The sequence below is a fragment of the Rhamphochromis longiceps genome, linkage group LG4 (genome assembly GCF_057381845.1).
Source record: "Rhamphochromis longiceps isolate RC_006_pf linkage group LG4, R_longiceps_female_GT1.1, whole genome shotgun sequence".
Taxonomy (NCBI): domain Eukaryota; kingdom Metazoa; phylum Chordata; class Actinopteri; order Cichliformes; family Cichlidae; genus Rhamphochromis; species Rhamphochromis longiceps.
In genome coordinates, this window is record NC_140560.1 from 27,146,565 (window position 1) to 27,168,645 (window position 22,081).

Genomic DNA, 22,081 nt, shown 5'->3' on the forward strand with positions numbered 1-22,081 from the left:
CTGGCAATGACAGAAATGGGTCTACACAAACCAGCATACTGGTCCACTGGCTGTGTTGCTATAAGGACACCAAGCATAAAAAGGTGGTACTTGACTGTAATGTAAAACAACCAAAACCAAGAAGAGTAGAGTCAAGCTCAGTACGTACATGTGGAAAAGAGGCACAAATATAGTTGTTATTATTTTGAAAGCACTGATGTGAAAAACTTTTATAAGGTAACGAGTCATCCATGAATTAAGGGTGTTTCTGATTGTAAATCCCATCTTGCAAGGGCAAATACTTGTCCCAGTGGGCGTGCGATCACCACGTGAAATTTACAGGTGCAAACAGGGCTCAGATGGCACCAGACATGCACGCATCAGGCTGTGTACAGCAGCCTCATAGTGAGCAACAAAAAGCCAACTATCAAGAAAAGCACTAGAAGAACTTACAGTAAAATTATGCTTGATTAATAATAGTTAAGAATAAGATTGATTATAAAAATGTATGTATTAATCCTCATGGTACACCAGTGGAACAAGAAACATACCAAAATAAACTTGAAACGCTACAGCATATGACAGGAATTTCAATTTCAAGGTGTTGAAGCAAAGAAAAAACAAATTTTGCCAATGTTTCTATGGGAACAATTCAAGACTTCTTGGCCAATGCACTGTATTTTTACTCTTGATACCTCCAAATCCTAGTTTTCGATGACTATCAGTAACCACCCATAACCTGTGCTACTTCAGTTTCATCACATATGAAAGTCAAACAAAATTTGTCTTTGTTTACATTTGTTCTATGGAAATTTGAAACAAAAGTAATGACTTTTCAATAATTCAGTGAAAGGTCACACATATAAAAAAAATTCCCCCTGTGCTGATTATAACCGCTTACTACATGAGTCATACAGACTGACTCGAATAGACTAACCATGAGTCAGACACATAACAGGAAAAGGCAAGAATCATGTAGTCTCTTTTAAGTTAAACTTCCAGCTGGTTAGGATAAGCAAGCCAAACCCTGCCAGGAATCAGGAGACACACACGCGCGCACACACACACAAAACCCTACAGTCTTCCTCTGTACTCCCCCTTCCTCTCTCTCTCTCACGCCAGGAGGTAGGCTTCTGGCTGAAATCTAGATACCAAATACAATTCAGAATAAAACTGAAGACATATTTCTAAACAGGATTGAATTGCTGGGTCCCGTAAAACTCGTCTTTCTAACCACATGATAGTCCCAAGAACCATGACTCCAGGCTGTCCTTAGTGTTTTCTATTATACTTTTTAACCATGTACACAAATTTATAACATTTTGTAAATATAAGACTATAAAGACCTTCAGTGACTCAACAGAGTTTCTGAAGAAAAATGTAACATACTCTAAGTAACCAGATAACATTACCTTTTAACAGAGACTGAATGCGCAATTTTTTCCAGAAGTGTATCCAGTATTTGGAAATCCAGTAAATCGTTTGATTTGGCATGCATCTTGTAATCCATTTACGAACTCCTCTAAACAGAAAGAGAAAGCAAAAACCAAAACAGGGCACGGAAGAATTACAGAGAAGTTAGTTTTTCCCTTTGTTCAATCCAAAAAACATAATAGATTTATTCTTCAGGCTCCAGTATGTATTATAAAATCCCACAGAACACGGTGAGTAATCCGTAGTGTAGTCCAAGTGTAGTTTGAGGGTGGCTGTTCCAGGAAAAAGAGGCCCCAGCCGGGAAAGAGTAGGTCCAGGCGGGAGGACAGGCTGCTGGAAACCTACAGCCGGCAGGCTGTGTTAGCTGTGTGAACCGGTCCTCTCTCTACACCATCCCCCTCTCAACAGTACAACAGCCCAGTTGCCAGAGGCTCTTCGCTCCATTGTGTGTCCTCTCCAGGGCCTCCCCAACTTAAATAGTCACAAACAGCAATCAAGATGTATACGAAACTGAGAGGGGAAGGTGAAAGAGAGGACTGAGCTCTGATAAGATCCAGAAGAAACACTTTTTCGTCCAGGTCCCGCTCTCACCCTCTCTAACACAGGCAGGCCAGCATGCAGTTACTCAACAGTAAAAAAAAAAATGGCTCAACTGCTTCCTCATTCAGCAAGCCTCAGCCCACACACTCCTCCCTCCCTCTCTCTCCCCCTCCCTCTCTCTCTTACTCCTACGTGTTTTTTTCTTTTCACCCCTCCCCACTTCTCCATCAATGGCTTGAGGTCCATGCTCTCTCTCTCTGCCCCCTTCCATTACACCTTTAAGACCCCACCCCCTTCCTGTCTTTTTCTCAGTCCATTTCATCACGCTCCACCCCCATACAATCAGTCTCTTTAGAGTAATCTTGTATATGCCTTCCCCCACCAATCTAAGGGCTCACTTATCTGTAGTCCATCATCTCCTCGTCTAGCACACAGACTGATATCATGATGGGACTTTTTTTAGAGGAAAAATAACTATATTCGGCCAGATCTATGAGGCAGATTCAAGTTCCAACTGACTGCTTAAAACAGGAGATAAACTCATGACTAAGTCAAGGCTTGAACTTAAGTGCAGGATTGCAATCATTGCGTGGAAAACTTAAACTGCAAATATTGAGAGTATTACGTAATAATGTTTAGCATTCAAACATTGCATCATTGCAAAAAGTGGGCTGGCTCGCTGAAAAAGCTGTAAGGGTGGAAGTATTGGTGCATTCCATCTTAAGTCAGAAGTCGTATTTCTGGCACCCCACTCAAAAATTTCAACCGGAACACCTCAGACTTCTAACTGGGAGATTTAGAGTGGTGATTGTTAAATCACAGCCCCAACTTTACAATCCAATATGGCGGCAGTGCACAAAACATCTGTAAAACAGTGAAACATTTCAACTGTGTGGCTGTGCAATTGTGACTCATTAAATGAACCATATGCAGGACACTGCCCAGGCTCTAAATGGGATTTTATCACAATATTTAAAGAAAATTGGAAATAATAAAGTAGAAAAAAAATTAAGCTATGTTTTATGGATTGTAAGCAGCAGGATTTATACGTTGATGGATGAAGGGCAGCTAGCTTTTTCCCAGTAAAGGTTTGAATGGTACAGCGCTGTTGTTTTAGACACTAGAACAGGGATAGGCAACTCCAGGCCTCGAGTGCCGGTGTCCTGCAGGTTTTAGATCCCACCCTGGGTTAACACACCTGAATCAAATGATTAGTTCATTACCAGACCTCTGGAGAACTTCAAGAAATGCTGAGGAGTCATTTAGCCCTTTAAATCAGCTGTGATGGATCATGGACACATCTAAAACCTCCAGGACACCGGCACTCGAGGCCTGGAGTTGCCTACCCCTGCACTAGAAACACATTTTCTTTTACTCAACCTGAGCTCAACATCTCACTAACATTTCCACCTCTTTGCTCTTCATGGTGTGTAAACAGACTCCGACTCCAAGTTAAACTACGGCACCGTCATCATGTCTCCTGCTGTTGGGTTATCAGTGTCAGTGAGCTTAATGTTATCAAATGTTTTACTCATACGCTGCTCCTAAATACGCTTCTATTGCAGTCTGTTTTTAGTCGCCAATGTGGATCGCATTTCCAACTCTGGTGCGGTATGGAGCCGTGTGTTAAATGAAGCAGCAAAGCAAAGAATTTGTGTCAAGAATTTTTTAATAATCAAATTATTAAAATTACTCGATGAATCGTTTGAGCCCTAAACACAGCCCTATCTATGAACATGCTGTAATGGTGTTTTTAAGCACAAAAAATAAATAAATACAAGAAAACAAGCACTGTGCTATGCTGCAAGTGATGCACGAGAGCGAACAGCTCTACCTTGCTAAGGACTAAAATAAGGCATTTTTCCTTCTCTTCTGACTTTACTACTAGAACGTGTGTAAGCTGAGAGTGACATCACTGCCAGGTTTTAAAGATGTACAGTTGAACATGTGGATTTACAACTGACCTTGCTAAGGTAACCACTAATGAAGTGTAATGCTAACAACATCTATCCTTGGGATCCTTAGTATCATTACTGTTACCTGTCTAAGGTAAAGTAACATTCCCAAAGATGCATTTTTGGGCATCTGTCTCAAAATAAGTTTGAACCACAGATGTAACCTATATTGAAATAAGATGCTTGATTTGCAAAATATACAGTGCTGAGGTGCTAATGCTGACCAAACAAGAAAAGAACAAAGAATGTTGTGGAGGAAAGAGAAAAGAAAGCTTAGGTAAATCTCTCTGAGGTAAGAATAGGATACAGGATATTATAAGACCTTTAGTTAGTGCGGCAAGAAGTATCTCCGGTAAAGTGAACGTGTGAGCATTTAAGAGGTTAAAACCCTAGACATGCACTTTTTTCCTAATTAATCTGATGGCATCTTAAAGTATCAGCTTAGTGTCTGAATCTGTGTTCTAGTCACTTTCCATTAGAAGCTGTAAATCTTCCTAACTGATCTGACCTAATATCATTTCACAAGCCTGAACGCATACAGTTATATTAAAAGATAAGCGGACACAATTATTGTGCACGTGCATGAACTGTTCAGCTTAGTAAAGCATGCATCACACAGCAAAAATGTGTGTCTAACACAATGACACTTTATCACACTAATTTTGTTTTTAATTTGCACTAAGATTATATGCTCATCTACACATTTTTATAATTCACAATCAAGAAGAGAACCTTAGTTTTCTAAAACTGGACTAGGTGCTGTAAACAACTCTTTCAGTATTGCTGAAGCAAATGCATATTCACACTATTGATATTTGATATTAGTGACAACAGTTAAACTTCACTAGTTCATATTGACAATGGCTGTCACAGATGCAAGTGTGACTAATATTGCAAACATACTGTGGCACTCTTAAATCAGTGACCTGGGTATGTCTGATTTCAGCTGTTAGGAGGACTGGCGTTATGTGGTCTATGTCTAATTGACAGTGTCGTGTGACCTTAACAGACTGGTGTAGCAAACAATGTTAGGCATCCAATGTCTGTTACACTGTGTGATCATGGGATCACCTATCAGTGTAACAGTGAGTGTACAATAGTGAGTTTGAAAAAGCAGTGCAAAAAGTTGACTTTCCAGAGCTGTATAGTGCACATGCGATGAAAATAAACTCTGTGCAATAAATTATTTTGCATACATAGCACTCGTGTGACAGCTTTGCAAGCCGCTTTTTTTTGTTGTTGTTAAGGAATGGCTTGCTGTAATGCCGCAGAGTAGTTGTAGTCTGTTGTGATAACAAATTGTTAGCATATCAACGTAATTAGCCTTAAATTCCACAACAATTCCCACAGTTCCTTTGTGTTTGCTGCCAGTCCACTGGTAGACGTATGTGGAAATGGCTCAGAGAATCTAATGGAATTTGGAAGCTGTACTTTCATACTGAAAAAAATGGAGTGATATTTTAAACACTTAAATGAGAACGTAAGAAAACAAGGCCATCGGGATAAAAGACACATAAAACCTGCACCAACTGTCTGACTAGAAAGGAAAAGTTTATATAAGTACAGTGCGGCACATCTTTTATTTTGTTAATATTGCTCAGAAGCAGCGAAAAAGGGCAAATCAAGCAATTCTTATGTCGGGGGAAACAAGATATTTAAAAGAGATAATGTTAACAAACACCCAGGGATGCAATCATCTTTAAACAACAACCAGAGCATGCTGGCACTATCGCCCACTCACTTAAGACCGTAGTGCCAGAGTTTTCTTCCTTCCTTTTTTCCTTCTGTTACTCTATTAACAAAGTGGTGGATATCAGCTAGAGCGGGTCCTTCGAGAATGGCAGCTGCTGAAAATGCTCGTCAGGACCACCTTTAAGGACAAGTCCTAACTAAGGCTGTGGTAGGCAACCCTCACCAAAGAGCCATACTGTTGGGAGTTTGAGGTGTGTGGACAGAATTTGACATTCTTCAATATTTACAAAGCCATGTCTGTGCTATGTAAAAATAATTGCCTTCTTATATTTCAGAACATCCCACAATTGGTTGAAATACTGCTTGTACTGAAAATCTCCTTTGCTCAGTGTGAGTGAGGATTTTCTGCACAAAAACATATTAAGAACACCACTCACAGCAGCCTTCATGTGTCTACTACAGAAGATATGGTCAGAATCAATAGGGAAGGCTGCCCATTTGAATAATCCAGGCCAAACAGCAGAAACAAAGGTTGTCCCCTTCTGAGAGGACATGGAAGCCTCGATTAAAGCAGTGGGCAGCAGATGTGCTGGTGGTGTAACTTTCCACACACACATACGGACACACAGAATTATGGATGTGTTGTATACAGACACATACATCTCTCTAAAACACATATACATACATGCAGTATGACACAAACTTCTCAACACATACCTATGTATTACACATACACACTAATACAAGTTATTCTGTTTAAATTTTCACTAACAAATAAAAATGTTTGTCTGAAAATATTTTTGTTATTGTGTGTTCATTGTATGCATGTCGTTTGTCAGTGTGTTTAAGTAATGAACTGCACTGTTTTTGGTTTTTAGAGATTCTAACAGACATTTCATTTTTGGGCTGCAACTTTTTGGTCTGTGCTACATGGAACTCGCAACACTAGTAACCTCTGTAACACCAGTGTTATAAGCTAACAAAGTTAAGCTAAAGCCCTGCTTCCCAGCATATCACTTAAGCAGTTTGCTGGTTTTAGTGTTCAGGCTTGTCAATTTGCTGCTGTGGTAGCTGTCAATCAATTGTCCATCAGCTTTCTCAAGTCTCTCTTCAAGCAGTCAGACAAGCTCTGACTCTACCATCCACTACAGAACTACAGCTGATGACTACAATTCTTCTGTTTCTGAGAGCTGTAGGCCGCTCCAAGAACCTGGAGCAGGTGGCAAACTTTAAAACGTGCTGGGAAGCAACTCTTCACATGCATGGAATGCATTGAGAACGCATTCTCAACATTTCATGGCTTTATGTTTTTCCTTAAAGCATTAAAAAAAGGCATCCTAGAATTTCAGTCTCCAATTCACCATATACCACCACATTATATAATTTTGTACCAATACATAATATAATACAATATATTATATAATTTTAAGCAAGTTGACATCTCTCTTAAAATATCATGTTCATGAAAAGGTAGGCACTTTAAAAACGGTCAGATGTCAAAACACAAAAACAAGAGCCACACTGTGCAAAGTATACTTGTCAAGTGACTTGTGAGTGCAACGCACAATGTTTATTTTTGCTAAATAAAACAAGCAGCATCACTTTCGTGCAACAGCCAAACAATGATGCTGTTCTCACAGACTCACTTCCCAGTCCATGTGCCATATGCACCATTCCCAGTTACAATACAGCAGCTGCTAGAGTGACAAAGCTCCAATCTACACCAAATACAGAGAAGGCCAAACCAACGGCTATGACATTGGAAGGGTGGGGGAGATCATATTCAGTCACAGCAAAGAAGGAAGGAAGGGAGGGGGATGATAGCAGAGAGAAGGGGGATGCAAAAGAATTGCATTTAGACTGGGGGGCTGGGTCAGAAGAAGAGGTTGTAGCACACAGAGATTCTGCATGAACGTCTGAGAGTGCTTCCATTAATCATCAGAGTATTGGAGTAGCCAAAATCTACGGGGTGCAAAATAAGAGAACACATGGAACAGGCAATTTGCCAACTTTTACACTGAGTTGTGTGTGTGTGTGTGTGTGTGTGGGGGGGGGGGGGGTAATTACAATTTCAAGAACAAAAAACTTAAAAAGATAGTGAAATGGGTACCTGGTAGTAACAATTAATTGGGAGTTAATTAATCTAACAAATATTTCATCTGTAGTAAAATGTTGCATTTTATACCAAAATGTCATCTTCAGACATCATCATTTAACAGTCCAGTTACAACAATATTTCTGGCATAGTATATATATTTAACTGTACTATATATGCTTGCATATTGTTTAGAATATTGTGAAGACTATTGACATGAGATGCACTAGGGCTGTATATATAACAATATATATTGGATGACGATATTAAAAACATCTGTCGTTTCATTTTACGCTATCGTTTGTGTCGTGGTGTCGCAAAATAAACTGTTTACGGCAAGATTTTTTTCATCGTTTTGATGGTCACTGTAGTGGCTCTATTAATTTCTTAAAGTTCTCTCTTTCTCTTATATTTAATATAACCACATAAAAAACGGGCAAGCGCCTGTTTTTAATCAGAATCAGAATCAGAATACTTTATTGATCCCTGGGGGAAATTATTTTTTGTTACAGTGCTCCATTTTAAACCAACATTAAGACAAGACAGACAATACGCTAACTAAGAATAGTACAATATATACATATATATACATACATACATACATAAGTCACTTATAAATAAATATTTGGAAAAGAAACATGTGTAGTTGTAGCAGCAAACAGTGTGTTAAGTGGATGCGTTGTACAGGGAGATGGCCACAGGCAGGAATGATTTCCTGTGTCGTTCAGTGGTGCTTTTCGGTAATCTCAGTCTCTCACTGAACGAGCTCCTGTGACTGACCAACATGTCATGGAGTGGGTGGGAGGTGTTATCCAACATTGTCTTTATCTTGGACAGCATCCGCCTCTCCGACACCACCTTGAGGGAGTCCAGCTCCATCCCCACAACATTGCTGGCCTTACGGATCAGTTTATTAAGTCTGTTGGCATCTGCGACCCTCAGCCTGCTCCCCCAGCATTTTATGCGTTGTCGTTAGCAAGAACGACAGTAAAACCATCGCGAGTCCGCTTATGTATTTTCCACATAAACCTTTCACAATAAAGCTCAAGATCCTGTTGAGACTTTTCAAAATAAACTGAATCACGTGAAAGAGTATGCAGAGTATTTACGGATGAGAAGCAAAAAAAGAGCCCTCAGGTGCTAAAAAAATACACCTTAGACTCAAACGTTAGAACAGGCTTTTCCCTGCAGCACGCTGTGTGATAAATACTCACAAAGAAAACGGCAGCCGTTACAACTTATGTCTAAAAATGTATAATTTCATGCATCGGTTAAAACACTCAACTCCAGGTAGGTACATGACGCTCAGCTGGAAACACTTCACGCAAGTTGAGCTGCCCGAGATTCACAGAATTTACAGAAAATGTAAAATTTTTGTGATTTATATCATTATCAGGACGATACATGTCTTATATCGGGATATAAGATTTTGGTCATATCGCACAGCCCTAAGATGTACCAATTTATAGTGGGTGGGTGGGGTAAGAATAAATAAATAAAATTAAATAAAATCAGTATCAATTCAGAATTTCATTGCATGTCATCCCAGCTAGCTGATCATCTATAATTTTTGGCAAGAATAGGTAATTCCAATATAAAGCTACTTTATATATCATATTTCATCTGTTATTTTGTACTGCTACTCAGTTTCATAAGCAAATTTATCCCTGACCTTAAACAAAGTATGTAAGCGATCACTCAAAGGACAAACCATACTGTTCACACTTAAGAAATATGCAAAATTGAATCTGCCTTATTATATTTTCATCTCATTTCATCTTCATTTCATTACCAACACTTGTGACATAAATGTTTCAGGGTACACGCACAGACTCGCACCTCTGTCCTCTCTGAAAAGCATTTATGTGTATCTTTTTATCTTGTGTATATTTACCAATTGAGGTGATATCCATCTATGTAAAGGCACTGATGTTTTCATATGAACAACACACAGACTCTGATATGAGTAACTACATTCCGTTACTGTTACCGTTTAAAAAGGTGGTATTCAGAATACAGTTACTTTGTTGAAATAAATGGATTACACAGCGGTCTTTTCCTGTTTCATATGTTAGGCTATGTCCTCTCTATCTTTGGTAAGTCCACGCCAGTGGAAACAAAACATACAAAACACACATTAAGAGGCTCTAATGCCTGTGTCTCAATCTCGCGGGCCATGTCACCTCTACTTGCAGATCGCATAATAACATGATGAAATATTTTTTCAAAATGATTGTTCTAAAAATTATTTAATATGAAGGCAATAGGCAGAGCGTAACAGGCATAGCCTTAAAGAATGTAGTCTCATGGGCAGTTTAGCCCAGTTTTAAGTAAGCTATTAAGACTGAACAGTAGAGCAGGGCGATATGACCAAAAATATTTATCACGATATACATTTGAAAATTGGCGATAACGATATAAGTGATGATATAATTGACACTAGACAAAATACTGTACAACTCCTCAACTTTATTAGTGCAAAAAAAAAAACAACACATCAATGTATTTTCACTTAAACAAGCAGCTTTTTTAAAGTGCATTACAGTTATATGAAAAAATTTACAGTGCAAATTCCTTGCTGACAGTTTAACCAAAAGGCATTTCCAGTGGAAATTGGCCGACATATCCTCAGCATAACCATGTATAATATCCACAAAACTAAAAAAGAGGTTATACACACACAATACGGTAATATTATGTTGAAGCACAGCACATATCACTCCGCGAGGCGCCTTCCTACAATAGCCGTAATGCTCCGACAATCCATCAAGCGGTGCGGCTTCGTAGCTTAGCAAAGTCGTACTGAAACATTTGACAGATTTTCGAGCGCCGTGTACCACATAAAATCGTTTCCAGGTCAGTAAACACAACCAGAATTCATACATAAGGCACACGGGATTATAAGGGGAACTGTCGATTTTCAGAAAATCAAAGGATTGATTTTAAGTGTGCCATATTTTCCAAAAAAAAAAAACACGGCTATAACGACGGCCCACTAGCATGCACTACCAAAAATAGTGCTTTGTTGAATATCTGACGGACGAAAGCCAAACCAGTTCCACACCACTGACATTGCAGCATTTTTACAAACCAATTCTGTTTCATCCGTTTCATTCAACGATCCACTTTCGCTCTTCTCATTCTGCGTCACTGCCATGTGCGTATGTAAACATAGGCACTTCTCATGCGCGTTTTACCAATATTCTATCGCGATATTTCATTTTCTTATCGTTGCCCAACATTACACCGGTATTACCGTGAGCGGTATGATATAGCCCAGCCCTACTGAACTGTACACTGTGTTCGCGTTTTCCTCTGAAACAATAAGTTCCGTTGGAGCAGCCTTTCAACGCCTCTCTCTGCCTCTCACTAGCAAAGTTGACCCAGACAATAAAGTAAAGCTAGTTTTCGTTTGCGAGCCCAACACAGAACCCGAAGTATTAGCCAGAGGTCACCTTTAATACGTTTTATATACGCGTGGAATAGTTTTCTATACGAGACTGCTGCAAAAAGTGCAGCCTTATGTAATGTCCACCCTACTGTTACTCATTTATATTAAGATTTAAAAATGTAGTTGGTATTGGTATGGCGAGTATTCTTCAGTAATAGTAATAAATCACACATCAATAGTAGATTCATGTAGTTGTAAAAAGCTTGATAATATATTAATTAATCCAAAGTATTCAGAATACGTTACTCTCATTGAGTAATGTAACGGAATCTATTACAAAATACATTTTGGGGCATGTATTCTGTAATCTGTAGTGGAATACATTTTAAAAGTAACCTTCCCAACACTGGTTGTGATGCAGCACTTTCATTCTACTTTGTTTCCCTCTATGGTAGAACCTTATTTCCAAGTTGAAAGAAACTGTTAAAAAACAACAACAACAACAACAACATACACTTATGCCTTGATTGACTACACCCATGTCACTCTAAGTTACCTTCATGCTGGCAAATTAGATAGTTCAAAATAGGAGTGTTAAAATACACTGAAATATATGTCCTAAAAACTACAATGTCTCTATTTCACTGTCTTATTTTTTTTTAACATGAAAATGTTCCTTAGGTCCTCGAAGCCCAAAGTGTCAATGGTAGGCATAACTACTGTTCTGTTATTAATTTACACCAGGAATTGAAAAAAAAAAACATCAACAGACTTATGGAAAAGTATAGGTATTGATAAATAATTTCAGCATTGAAATCCCGACAATACCCATTCTTGGCTGCAGTGAAATACTTGATGACATTCTGCCAGAGAACAATGCAATATATACTATAAAGTTCCTAATATCTTCTGTAGCAAAAAAAAACTTTCTCAACTATGAAATAAAGAATCCAGAATAAATAATCTAATAACCTCACTATCATCAGACATATATCAACTTAGCCTTGACATGCAAGTTTTATCAAAAAGACTGCATTTGAAAAAAAGGAGGGCACTTAAAGAAGGTCTAAAAATAGAAAGCCTGACTGATTCTAGAGACTACTACTTTCTGTTTCAATTTTGACAACTTTCAATTTGTTTCAATTAATGTTTTGTTTTTACTGTCTCTGCATATCATGCCCCTATCCAAGCAAAATGTTATTTCAGCCAGGTAAACATACACCCCTTGCAATAATACATTTTTACCCCAAAGTAAGATCATGTTTTTCTTATCTCTACCCTACACAGATTATAGATTTTTACAGTTAATAGAAAATAATTAAAAATGTTTTGATAGATATCATGCCAACACTTTCTTCTTCAACTTTAGGTTTCAATCTTACAGCATAGAGAATAACGCAATGGAAAACTTTCAAGAAAAAATGTAATACTGGTTGGTCTGAATAAAGCAGCGTTAACAACAATGTATCAAATACCTTCATAGTAAAAGGTGGAGCATAGCAGGAATTATCACTACAATCTGCCACGGCCAACAGTTGTGCATTGATGTAAGCTTATGTTTAGCTACCACGCTCTCATAGTGTTGATAGCTACATAACAGTAGACTGTTATTTTCCCCAAACAAGCCAACACTACTAAACCACAAGGGCAGACATGATGCAGTCAGGTTCTGGCATAATAAAAATGACAATACATAATAAAAAAAACCCGAAAATAATAAAAACTAAAGAAAGGATATATTAAGGCAACAGATAGAGATACTCCCTAAAACTTTAACCAAATAAAAATTGCTCTGACCCCAGAAAGTTGACTCTGTTCATCTGGAAGTAGCACTTTCAGCAGGAGAAATGTCTCGTCACACCTCCAAGTGACTTCTTCAGTATCAGGTGTCGGTGGAATTCTCAACCTTTTAAACTGTACATCTGCATAATGCCCGAAACTACCACCGTTGCCTAACAATGGGCCGTGAGCTCAGTTTCATGATCGTTAATATGCAAATTGTCATGGCCACAATCACAGCATTGTAAGACAGTGAAAGTTGCCCCCTCCTCAGTTCAGAGACACTCTTCTCTTTTTTTCACATAAATGGCATCCTTGACTCCTCACTCAAATTAGGATTCCTCACTGTCCAGGATGTGCACATCAATCATTGGATGGATCAACATCAATATTGAAAAAGTGACCACTGGAGTGCAGATGTAAACAGACTAGAGATGGACCGATCCGATATTACGTATCGGTATCGGTCCGATACTGACCTAAATGACTGGATCGGATATCGGAGAAAAATAAAAAATGTAATCCGATCCATTAAATATCACGAAAGCACCTCACAAAACTTGCAACACGCCGTAACTCACCTCAGAACGTTAGCATGTCGGAGCAGTATGCATCACGTGATAGAGCGGCTGTGGCATGCGGGACCTGTGGTCTGGATAGCATTTGGAGCTTCGCTAGCAACCTGGCATTTCATCTCCGACAAAGTTATCCCCGAGAGAAGTAAAGCAAGTGTGTAAGTCCATCTCGCGTTAAGCTTAACGAGCGACTGCCTCTCGCTCTCCGGCTGCTACTTCAATCGTGAAACTGCTTAAATGATCAGCTGATCGGCTTTTCTGTCGCGAGTCCGTCTTTGTTTTTGGCCCACTTTGCACCAGAAAGAGGAAACCAGCGGCTGAACAACAGCAGCACGTTTAAGCTTGATAAGCTGTTGTTAGAATTTATTTAATATTACTTTCTACACCAGGATCTTTTTCTACGTAGCTGACGCTGGTAACTGTGCAGGGGCGGATCTAGCAAAGTTTAGCCAGGGGGGCCGATAGGGCATTAACTGGGAAAAGGGGGCACAAAGACATACTTTTCTTTCTTATTCTCATTTAAAATGTCTAGCTTTTAATAAATAATTATCTGACACACAAAGTTTTAATTTGATGTAAAATGAATAGAAGTCAATTACTGTATATAGTGACTATTAAGTCTAATATATATACCCTAGTAAGCTATAGTACTTTTTCCTTTGGGAAGGTACCATCTGTGCAGTCTGCAATTTTGTTGAAGAAAGATGTTGAATCTATTTAATATTTCTTGAAAAATAATTGATTTCTGTGCATTTTTTTTCACACTGCATCAAATTAAGGTTGATTACGTCGATTAAGCATCATGAGGTGGCGCGTGAGGGGTGGTTCCCTATTTTTTATTTATTTATTTTTGTTGTTGCTGGGAGTTGGAACCCTATTAGTTAGGTTGCTTAATATTTCTGCTAAGTACTCTTTAAAATACCAGAATAGGGAGGATGGTGTAGGTCTAAGTTTATTAGATTGATCAGTATTGCTGAACTATGAAATTTTTTTTTGTATACAGGTATAACAGAATAGCTTTAGTGTAGTTGTTGTTTTAAACTTGAGTATGAACTTGCAGACTTGCAAAATGCAGCAAGATATTTAAAAAAACAGTTTTGTTGATTAAAAAACACTATATCGGATTCATATCGGTATCGGCAGATATCCAAATTTATGATATCGGTATCGGTATCGGACATTAAAAAGTGGTATCGTGCCATCTCTAAAACAGACTGCAGAGTCCTGGCCTGATGAGGTAGTTCTGTGTTGTGCTTAGCCAGAGGGTGATTGGTTTCTCTGATAAATAACTCATTGTAATGTCCATGGCACTTAACAACATAGATTATATTACTCTTTGTTGGGGGAACTAAATCTTGGGGTCTACCAATTTTCAGTGTAGCACAATTTGGTGTTTGAAAACAACAGTGACAGTGTTTTGAGAAAATGTGTCTCACCTGTTCTGATATTAAGGGATTAGTGAAGGTTTTCATTTAGGAATTGGTTGTCCTTTTCTCTGGTATCACTTTGACCATATTTAAGGTACTTTCCAACTTTTGACAAATATCCAGCTAGGGTAACCACATTTACTCAGGGCTTTTCGTTATGATGTTCTTCTGTGGCATGTCTGTGTCTGTGGGGATGATGTTAGCTCTGTGTTGTAGTGCCCTAGTGATATCTAGTTTTTGCTCCAGTGGATGATTAGAGTCAAACCTTAGTGATCCCTATGCAGTGGTTTACTGTTGACTATAAAACTGAAGAAAGCTAACCTATTATTTTTCATATCCTCCTGGGTGAACTTGCTGTGTTTGTCCACCAAGTTGTGATCACTGAGATTTGATTTTCACCCAGGTGTCCTAAGAGTACGTCGTTCACAATCACAGAATCCAGTGATTGCAGCCAACTCTCTGTGAATGGTACTCATGGCCACTAATCAACAGTCATGACAATTTGCATTTTAAAGATCATGAAACTGAGCTCACAGCCCATTGTTAGGCAATAGTGCTAGTTCTGGTTATAATGTAAATGTACTGTTTAAAATGTTGGGGAAACCTGCAGTGACTGAGACTGAAGAATTTACTTGGACCAGAGACAAAACATTTCTCCTATTCCAAACGCTACATTCAGATGACCATATTCAACTTTGGGATTCTTTATATAAATGATTAACCGTGCACAAAGGCAAATTGCTCTGACATGCAATAAAACAATGAATAAACATCTCAAAATTGAATGGGTAACACAAAGGTAAACCTCAAAAGCAAAAAACAACATAAATTATTAATACTGTGTATTTCACCCCAAGATGTCACAATGTAATAAACTGATTAAACCAAAAAGATCATGTTGTAAGCTATTAAGACTCCTGTCAGTGATTCAAACTTAATAAATAAAGGAAATACATTCACAACCAGTAGGATACATTTTGTTTGCTTGTTCATTTGTTCTCAGACTACACGGTTTTTGATCTAGGGGTCACTCACAACTAGGCCAAGGATGTTGTTACCATGGCAACTAAACCAGAAAGAACAGGACCAAAAAAGGTGCAAGAAAAGTATGTTCAGCTCTAGGAATCCCTCAGATATACTGCCTACCCGATTACTCAAAGGACTTTGACCCAGTCTTTCTTTGCTAATTTATGGTGCAGATGATAAGTTTAGACAAGGAAAACAAATTAGGAGTAATGTGATCAATAGTTCAGCCCCGTGAGCTTGTTTGACTTGCTCATTGCTCAGTAACTAGCCTTTGACCCAGCTGGTCCTATTTATTTACACACACAGTGTACACACATGAGAACATCCCTTAGATTCAGGTGAATAATTTATCTCCTCAGTGGTGATAAGTTAATCACAAAAATCCAAATCCAACCATGGCTTTTAAAGTATATACATAAAACAACAGCCTAAAAGATACTGCTCAAAGAAAATTAAAAGAAAGTCCATAGGTAATAACCAGTAAATGTTATGCTAAAGCTTTAAAATGCTGTATGACTTCATGATTACTCGCCTCTAGGGAAAGAAGCTTGTACAAATAGTAATTTTTAGATTACTACCCTGTGCATGGTCACACACTTGCACCCCAAAATACTACAAAGATTGAAAGACTGAAAAATAAACTCCCAAGTTTCGTATCTGCAAAGCCTTAGAATGATTAGCTAAGTAACGGGCCTCAGCATGAGCAATCTCTAGAAGAACCCAGTCGGATGAATGCCCGTGCTCTGTGTCTATAATGCTCAAACACATCTGTCTGGAATGGCAACAATTACCAGATGTGGTGAATAAAAAGAAAAACTGCACAGTAATGACTGCTGGCGAGCAACAATCGTCGAGGAGCCAAGATCTTAAAGTTAGGCCACAGGGCATAGATTACTGCCTGGGTTTCGTAATGGACGTCGGTACCATGCACAGCAGAACAGAAAACAAGACGAAGATGAAGGCGTTTGATTTCCGAAATTATGACAGCACCGCTTTGGAAAATGCACATAAGGATTGTGTTTTTTTGTTACACGCTCAACTGACTGCATTCCCAGCAAAAAAAAAAAGCTCCAGTGTGCGCCATCATCACCGTGACGGCGTCACCGTCTCCCACAACACAAGACAGTCGACGAGCAAACTGGCAATAGATGCCAAACATGATGATCGCATCATCACTTATTTAACTATTTTAGCGTAGTTGTGGCTAACATTGAGTGAGACAGACAATGAGTGTCATGTACACACACATTGTAGGTGCGGTTATTGTGTCTTTTGATCCACAACCACCAACTAGCTTTAGCAGCAAGCTAGCTACCAAAAACAGGCCGCCGTGCAAGAGAATGGTCTCAGTGGGCGCCGGTCATCAGTGCGCTCCCTTAGGCCTTTCCGCCGCTGTTACCGTTTCTTTTGCAGGTTATTCATTCGGTTTACACAGACAACATGACTGGCACAACAACGTTTTAAACAAGAGCCTTTACCTGTGTTTCTCAGGTTGCTAGGGCGCGCGGGATCTTTCTTTCCGAGGAACCTGAACACCTCTCGTTGTTGATGACGTCACGCGTAGGTCTTTGGATGAGGACGTAGAGAGCGCGTCACAAATGTCGCGGACTGCAACTTCAGCGTCAAATGAGGAGCTCTCGTCTGTTGTCTTCTTACCCTGTGCAGATGGCATTCATAACGTTTGTTTTTCCGGCAAGTAAGTTGCCGGAAAACTTGTTGCCCAATACAGCAACAGTCTGTTATTATATTGATTTAAACAAACGAAAAGATCTTTCTAACAAAGTTAGAAAGTTAATTCAAAGTCTCATTTAAGCGGATCCATAGATTCTGTCCAGTTAACAATTTCTTTCAAAAATTAAAGAATGAAAATCTCGTGAAACGTGTTCCTTGGTCTTGTTATTTTTACATAAGGGTTCTGGAAAGGTGTATAATGTTATAATTTTTTTTTTAATGTTTCATATGGTATTCTCTTTTCTATAGTAATTTTATATTTGCCCGCTATGATTATTGAGACAAACATGTTGCTGACCTCTTGATTTGTTCCACACTGACAAAAGAAGATTTTCTTTTTTTAAAATTACTATTATTGATATTTTATTATCTTGATCTAACTCAGTTATTTGTTTGTATTTTTTATTTTTATTTTTGCATCACCTTTCTTGGTTACTTAAAAGTTTAAAAAGCGGCAACTTTGCATTCAAGTGAAGGGATGAAACTGCAATTAAATGTTACTGAAATATTTCTTCTATTTTTTTCTCCTCCTTCTGTAACTGTGATCGATTTGTATGTATTTACAACACATAGCTATTCTGTTACCTTTCTCAGTTTCTTCAAGATTCGAAATAAAGCTTTGGGGAAAAGAAGGCATCAACTGAGTTTTTGCATTTGAAGGAATATATTGGTGAGTTTAGACACTTTTTAGGGGTGCTCAAGCATTTAAAAGGACCTCTGTCCCTTTTCTCATACAAAATGAGGGAGAGCAAAAAATAAACAGGTAAGAGTATAAGTGCACGGTGGCGCAGTGATTAGCGCTGTTGCCTGACAAGGAGGTACTGAGTTTGATTGTATCATCAGGCCAGGGCCTTTCTGTATGGAGTTTGCATGTTTTCCCTGTGTTTGCGTGGGTTCTCTCCGGGCACTCAGGCTCCCCACATTCCAAAGACATGCAGTTAGTGGGGTTAGGTTAATTGGTAATTCTAAATTGTCCATAGAATGGTTGTCTGTGTTATCCCTGTGGCAGACTGGCGACCTGTCCGGGGTGTACCGTCCCCCTCCCCCTATGGTAGCTGGGACAGGTGATGAAGGAATACATCACGTTAAGGACTGAAGCTATAATAAACATAACTATACCAAAGTATGGTGCTTAGCGTGCACTCGTTGGTTCTGAAATTACTTAAAAGATTATATCAAAGTTACAGAATTGCAGTCACCATTCAGGTCGGACCAAATAAAGTTATCTGAAATATCCGCTTGCAAATATTACTCAGAAAGGACCGATCAACTACATTTGGACAGAATCGGTGGTTTTGGAGCCCCTCTGTGGACAACCTCGGTTTATAATGCCATAATCCAAACATTAGTGCGATGTAAAAGTGTTTGTCTGAAACAAATTTGATTTGATCGAGGAGCCAAAATGTGTACTGTGTAGTATATTGCAGCAGATTTAGTGACACATTCAATTTTTATCTATTAAAAATCTTTTCTCACAACCACCAACGCATGCGCCATAGTTTTCTTGCGCTAGACGTAACCCGGAAGTAGTTTGAAGGTCTTTGCTTATAGTAGGAGTTTGGATAAGGTTGCTTGTTCACTGTGAAAATGGGTGTTAAAATAGAGGTATTTCGAGTAAGTATTTATTTTATACTAAGGCCGTGGACATGTATATTTTCCCTACATTCTGAGACCTTTCGACTTTCTAGGGTTTAGTTTTCGCTCTAGTTAGCCATTTTCATTATGCTAGCAGAGGTACAGTTTTCTACTCTATGTTAAAAACCGATGCGTGTAATTTGTTTTGCACAGATGATGCTGTATCTCTCCTTTCCTGTGACCATGTTTTGGATCTCAAATCAAGCAGAGTACTTTGAAGAGTATATAGTGAAGAGAAAGGTTAGAAATTTATTTTATGTATCGGTCTTCTCTAGATAATTATTCTTGTAGTAACAATTTTTGCATCTTTCTCTGTGCCATGTTGTCTATTTTTGTGGTATACAGAGGGAAATCTTCCCCCCCGACGAGGAATCGCAGGTAAGAAAAATGCACACAAGTTAGTTGCGATCAACACAAATCAAGGGTTGTATTTTTCTTATCTGCATTGAGTACCTTTAGGAATCACTCACAGTGCAGGCTGGAAAAAACGACGTTAATTGTTGAATTTAGTAACTTGTAGAACCTCAGTGGCGAAAAAACCCCATCTTGTATTGATGTCCGTGCGTATTTTGCTGTGCCTCTGTGGGTTTTTTCACTTCTATCAGGTTTGTATGTTGTGATCTTTGACCAAGACCCACTGTTAGAATGAACTGGAATCCAGAATTTGTATGGAGTGTGTATTGGCTGGCAAATACCCTCTTCTTAAGGAATGCTTTGTAGTCTTTCCCAGCTTTGTGTATCTGTAAAGGTTTTTCTAGGACCCTGTGAAAGGTTTTATCATCAAGTCACACCAACCAGTCCTTCTCGAGAAGGGAAAGGCTTTGTCAGTAATTAGACTTTGTGCTTTTATTTATAAGGAGGAGTATCTCAATAATGCCATAAACACATGTACTCTAGCGCAGACATTCAAATATTTTATTTCCAGCATGGACTAATGATGACTCGGTGTGTTTAATAAAGACATGAAATGTGTTTCTCTTCCTAGTCAAATCTGTATTCATCAATAGTTGTGACTTAGATGAAGAGCAAACAAAATAACTTTGGGCATTGTTTAAAATCTAAATAAAATTGAATAGAATAATTTGCAGATTTCAAAACCATATTTTATTTACAGTAGAACATAGAAAACTGTCAAATATTTAAACTGAAATGTTTTACTGTTTCATGAAAAATATTAGCTTATTTTGAATTTAATGGCAGCAACATGCCATTAAATTCAAAAGGTAAGTGGTAATAAAAAGAAGCAGGTGGAGGAACATTTTGCAACCAGTTTGGTAAATTGGCAAAAGGTGAATAACATGATGTGTGTGTGTGCTGTGTGTAAACATAAAAAAAGACATTTTAAAAAGGGAGGTAAAGATGGGCAGAGTTTCACTAATCTTCAAAAAACTGCATTTAAAATTTGTGGATCAATAATGTTGAAATAATCGTCCTTAATTTAGAATTGAAAAGACTTTGTCATATTTAGTACATAATATCACCAAAAGTGTCAAAGAATCTGGAGAAATCTCTGTGAACAAGGGACATTGGCAGAAATCAGTCTTGGATGCTCATGATCTCCAGGCCATGAGGTGGGACTGTGTTAAAAATAGGGAGGATTCTGACATGAAAATTGCTGCAAAGGCTCATGAATACAGTTCACCACACCATTCATAATTGCATGTTAAAGTGCTATATTGCAAAGAAGAAGCAACTTGATCCAGAAACACTGCTGTCTTCTCTGAGTCAATCCTTATTTAAAATGAACTTGAGCAAAGTGGAAAACTGTTATGTGGTGGAACAAATTGAAATTTGAAATTCTTTTTTGGAAAACATGGACACAATGTTCTTTGTTATTAGGAGGAGAGGAGCTATCCAGCTTTTTATCACTGCTCAGTTCAAAAACCTTTATCTCTAATGGTTCAGGGGTGCATTAATGAAAACATTTGGCACGACATCAACCAAAAACATATGACAGACAGGACTGTTCAGCAGCTAGAATCTTATATCATCCCATAACATAGCAGTCTTCTAAAAAATTTGAATACCTATTGTCCTCAGTTCCCAGATGTTTATGGACTGTTCATAAAAGAATAGGGGAGTTGTAAATTTTGACTTGTCTGTCAATAGCTCAATGTCTTTGACCTGTTCAAAAAGAACAGTATTTTCATAAAGACTGCTGAGTTACTGCTAAACAGCACATTATTTGATTATGGTTGTTCTATATATCTGTTTTCAGAGAAAAGAGTTGGAGGACTTCAAAGAGCGAATGCGTGTTCGTAAGGAGCAGCGGCTATTAAAAAATATTCCTCTAGAATCTGAGAACTGAAAATTACATGTTGAAGAAAATGATTTTCCACCCTTTACCAATGATACCAACTGTCTGGCAGTGATTTTGAGGCCCAAGGAAAAAAGTTGGACTGGAGTCTGCCCATTTCATGTTGGAAATTTCTGCTAGATTAACTCTTCCCAAAGATGCGCTGGGTAATAATTATTTATGCCTAATAAGTTTATTGTGCTTTCATTTGTGTGCAACTTTTTTTTTCCCCACATGGTTTTTCAAATGGTACAATTGTTTTCTTAGCTGTTGTTTTTACATTGCCTTAAAATAAATACTGAGCTGCACATCAGATTGAATCTAGTTTATTATTATCTATTTGCAAGGTGCAGTGCCTAAATTGTTTTTACCTTGTCCTATTACTTATATTGTAGTGTATTGCAGCATTGTATTCTAGATAATGGTGCTTCAGATTAACAGAAATAAAAACTAACTATTAATCAGTTCTCCACAAACTCCTCTAAAATAATTAACAGAATAAACCAATTGTTTTCCAGTTAGCACA

At 38.3% G+C, this 22,081-nt stretch overlaps 2 protein-coding genes across 4 annotated transcripts in view; one reads left to right on the forward strand and one right to left on the reverse strand.

Moving 5' to 3' along the window:
* Positions 1-17,526, reverse strand: part of brd4 (bromodomain containing 4) — a 38,668-nt gene extending 21,142 nt beyond the window's left edge. For 2 of the 3 annotated variants that reach the window (XM_085404213.1, XM_085404212.1), the window contains exon 1: positions 1,392-2,058. In XM_085404213.1, the coding sequence (XP_085260339.1) occupies positions 1,392-1,489 (98 nt within the window). In that variant the 5' untranslated portion in view covers positions 1,490-2,058. Of the gene's footprint in view, positions 1-1,391; positions 2,059-17,371 lie in introns of those variants that run through there. The other variant, XM_085404214.1, reaches the window with a different exon arrangement.
* A 1,613-nt stretch (positions 17,527-19,139) lies between these two features.
* Positions 19,140-21,868, forward strand: pet100 (PET100 cytochrome c oxidase chaperone). The gene is made up of 4 exons (XM_085404216.1): positions 19,140-19,238; positions 19,413-19,499; positions 19,605-19,637; positions 21,478-21,868. The coding sequence occupies exons 1-4, from the start codon at positions 19,212-19,214 to the stop codon at positions 21,565-21,567; spliced, it is 237 nt and encodes a 78-aa protein (XP_085260342.1). The 5' UTR covers positions 19,140-19,211; the 3' UTR covers positions 21,568-21,868.
* Positions 21,869-22,081: the final 213 nt, after the last annotated feature.

What these genes read in the sequence shown, in the direction of transcription:
- pet100 (XM_085404216.1), top strand. Translation starts at nt 19,212, where the DNA reads ATGGGTGTTAAAATAGAGGTATTTCGA. An exon ending in TTAAAATAGAGGTATTTCGA is followed by an intron (nt 19,239 to 19,412) that starts GTAAGTATTTAT and finishes TGTTTTGCACAG; the next exon opens with ATGATGCTGTATCTCTCCTT. An exon ending in AGTATATAGTGAAGAGAAAG is followed by an intron (nt 19,500 to 19,604) that starts GTTAGAAATTTA and finishes TGTGGTATACAG; the next exon opens with AGGGAAATCTTCCCCCCCGA.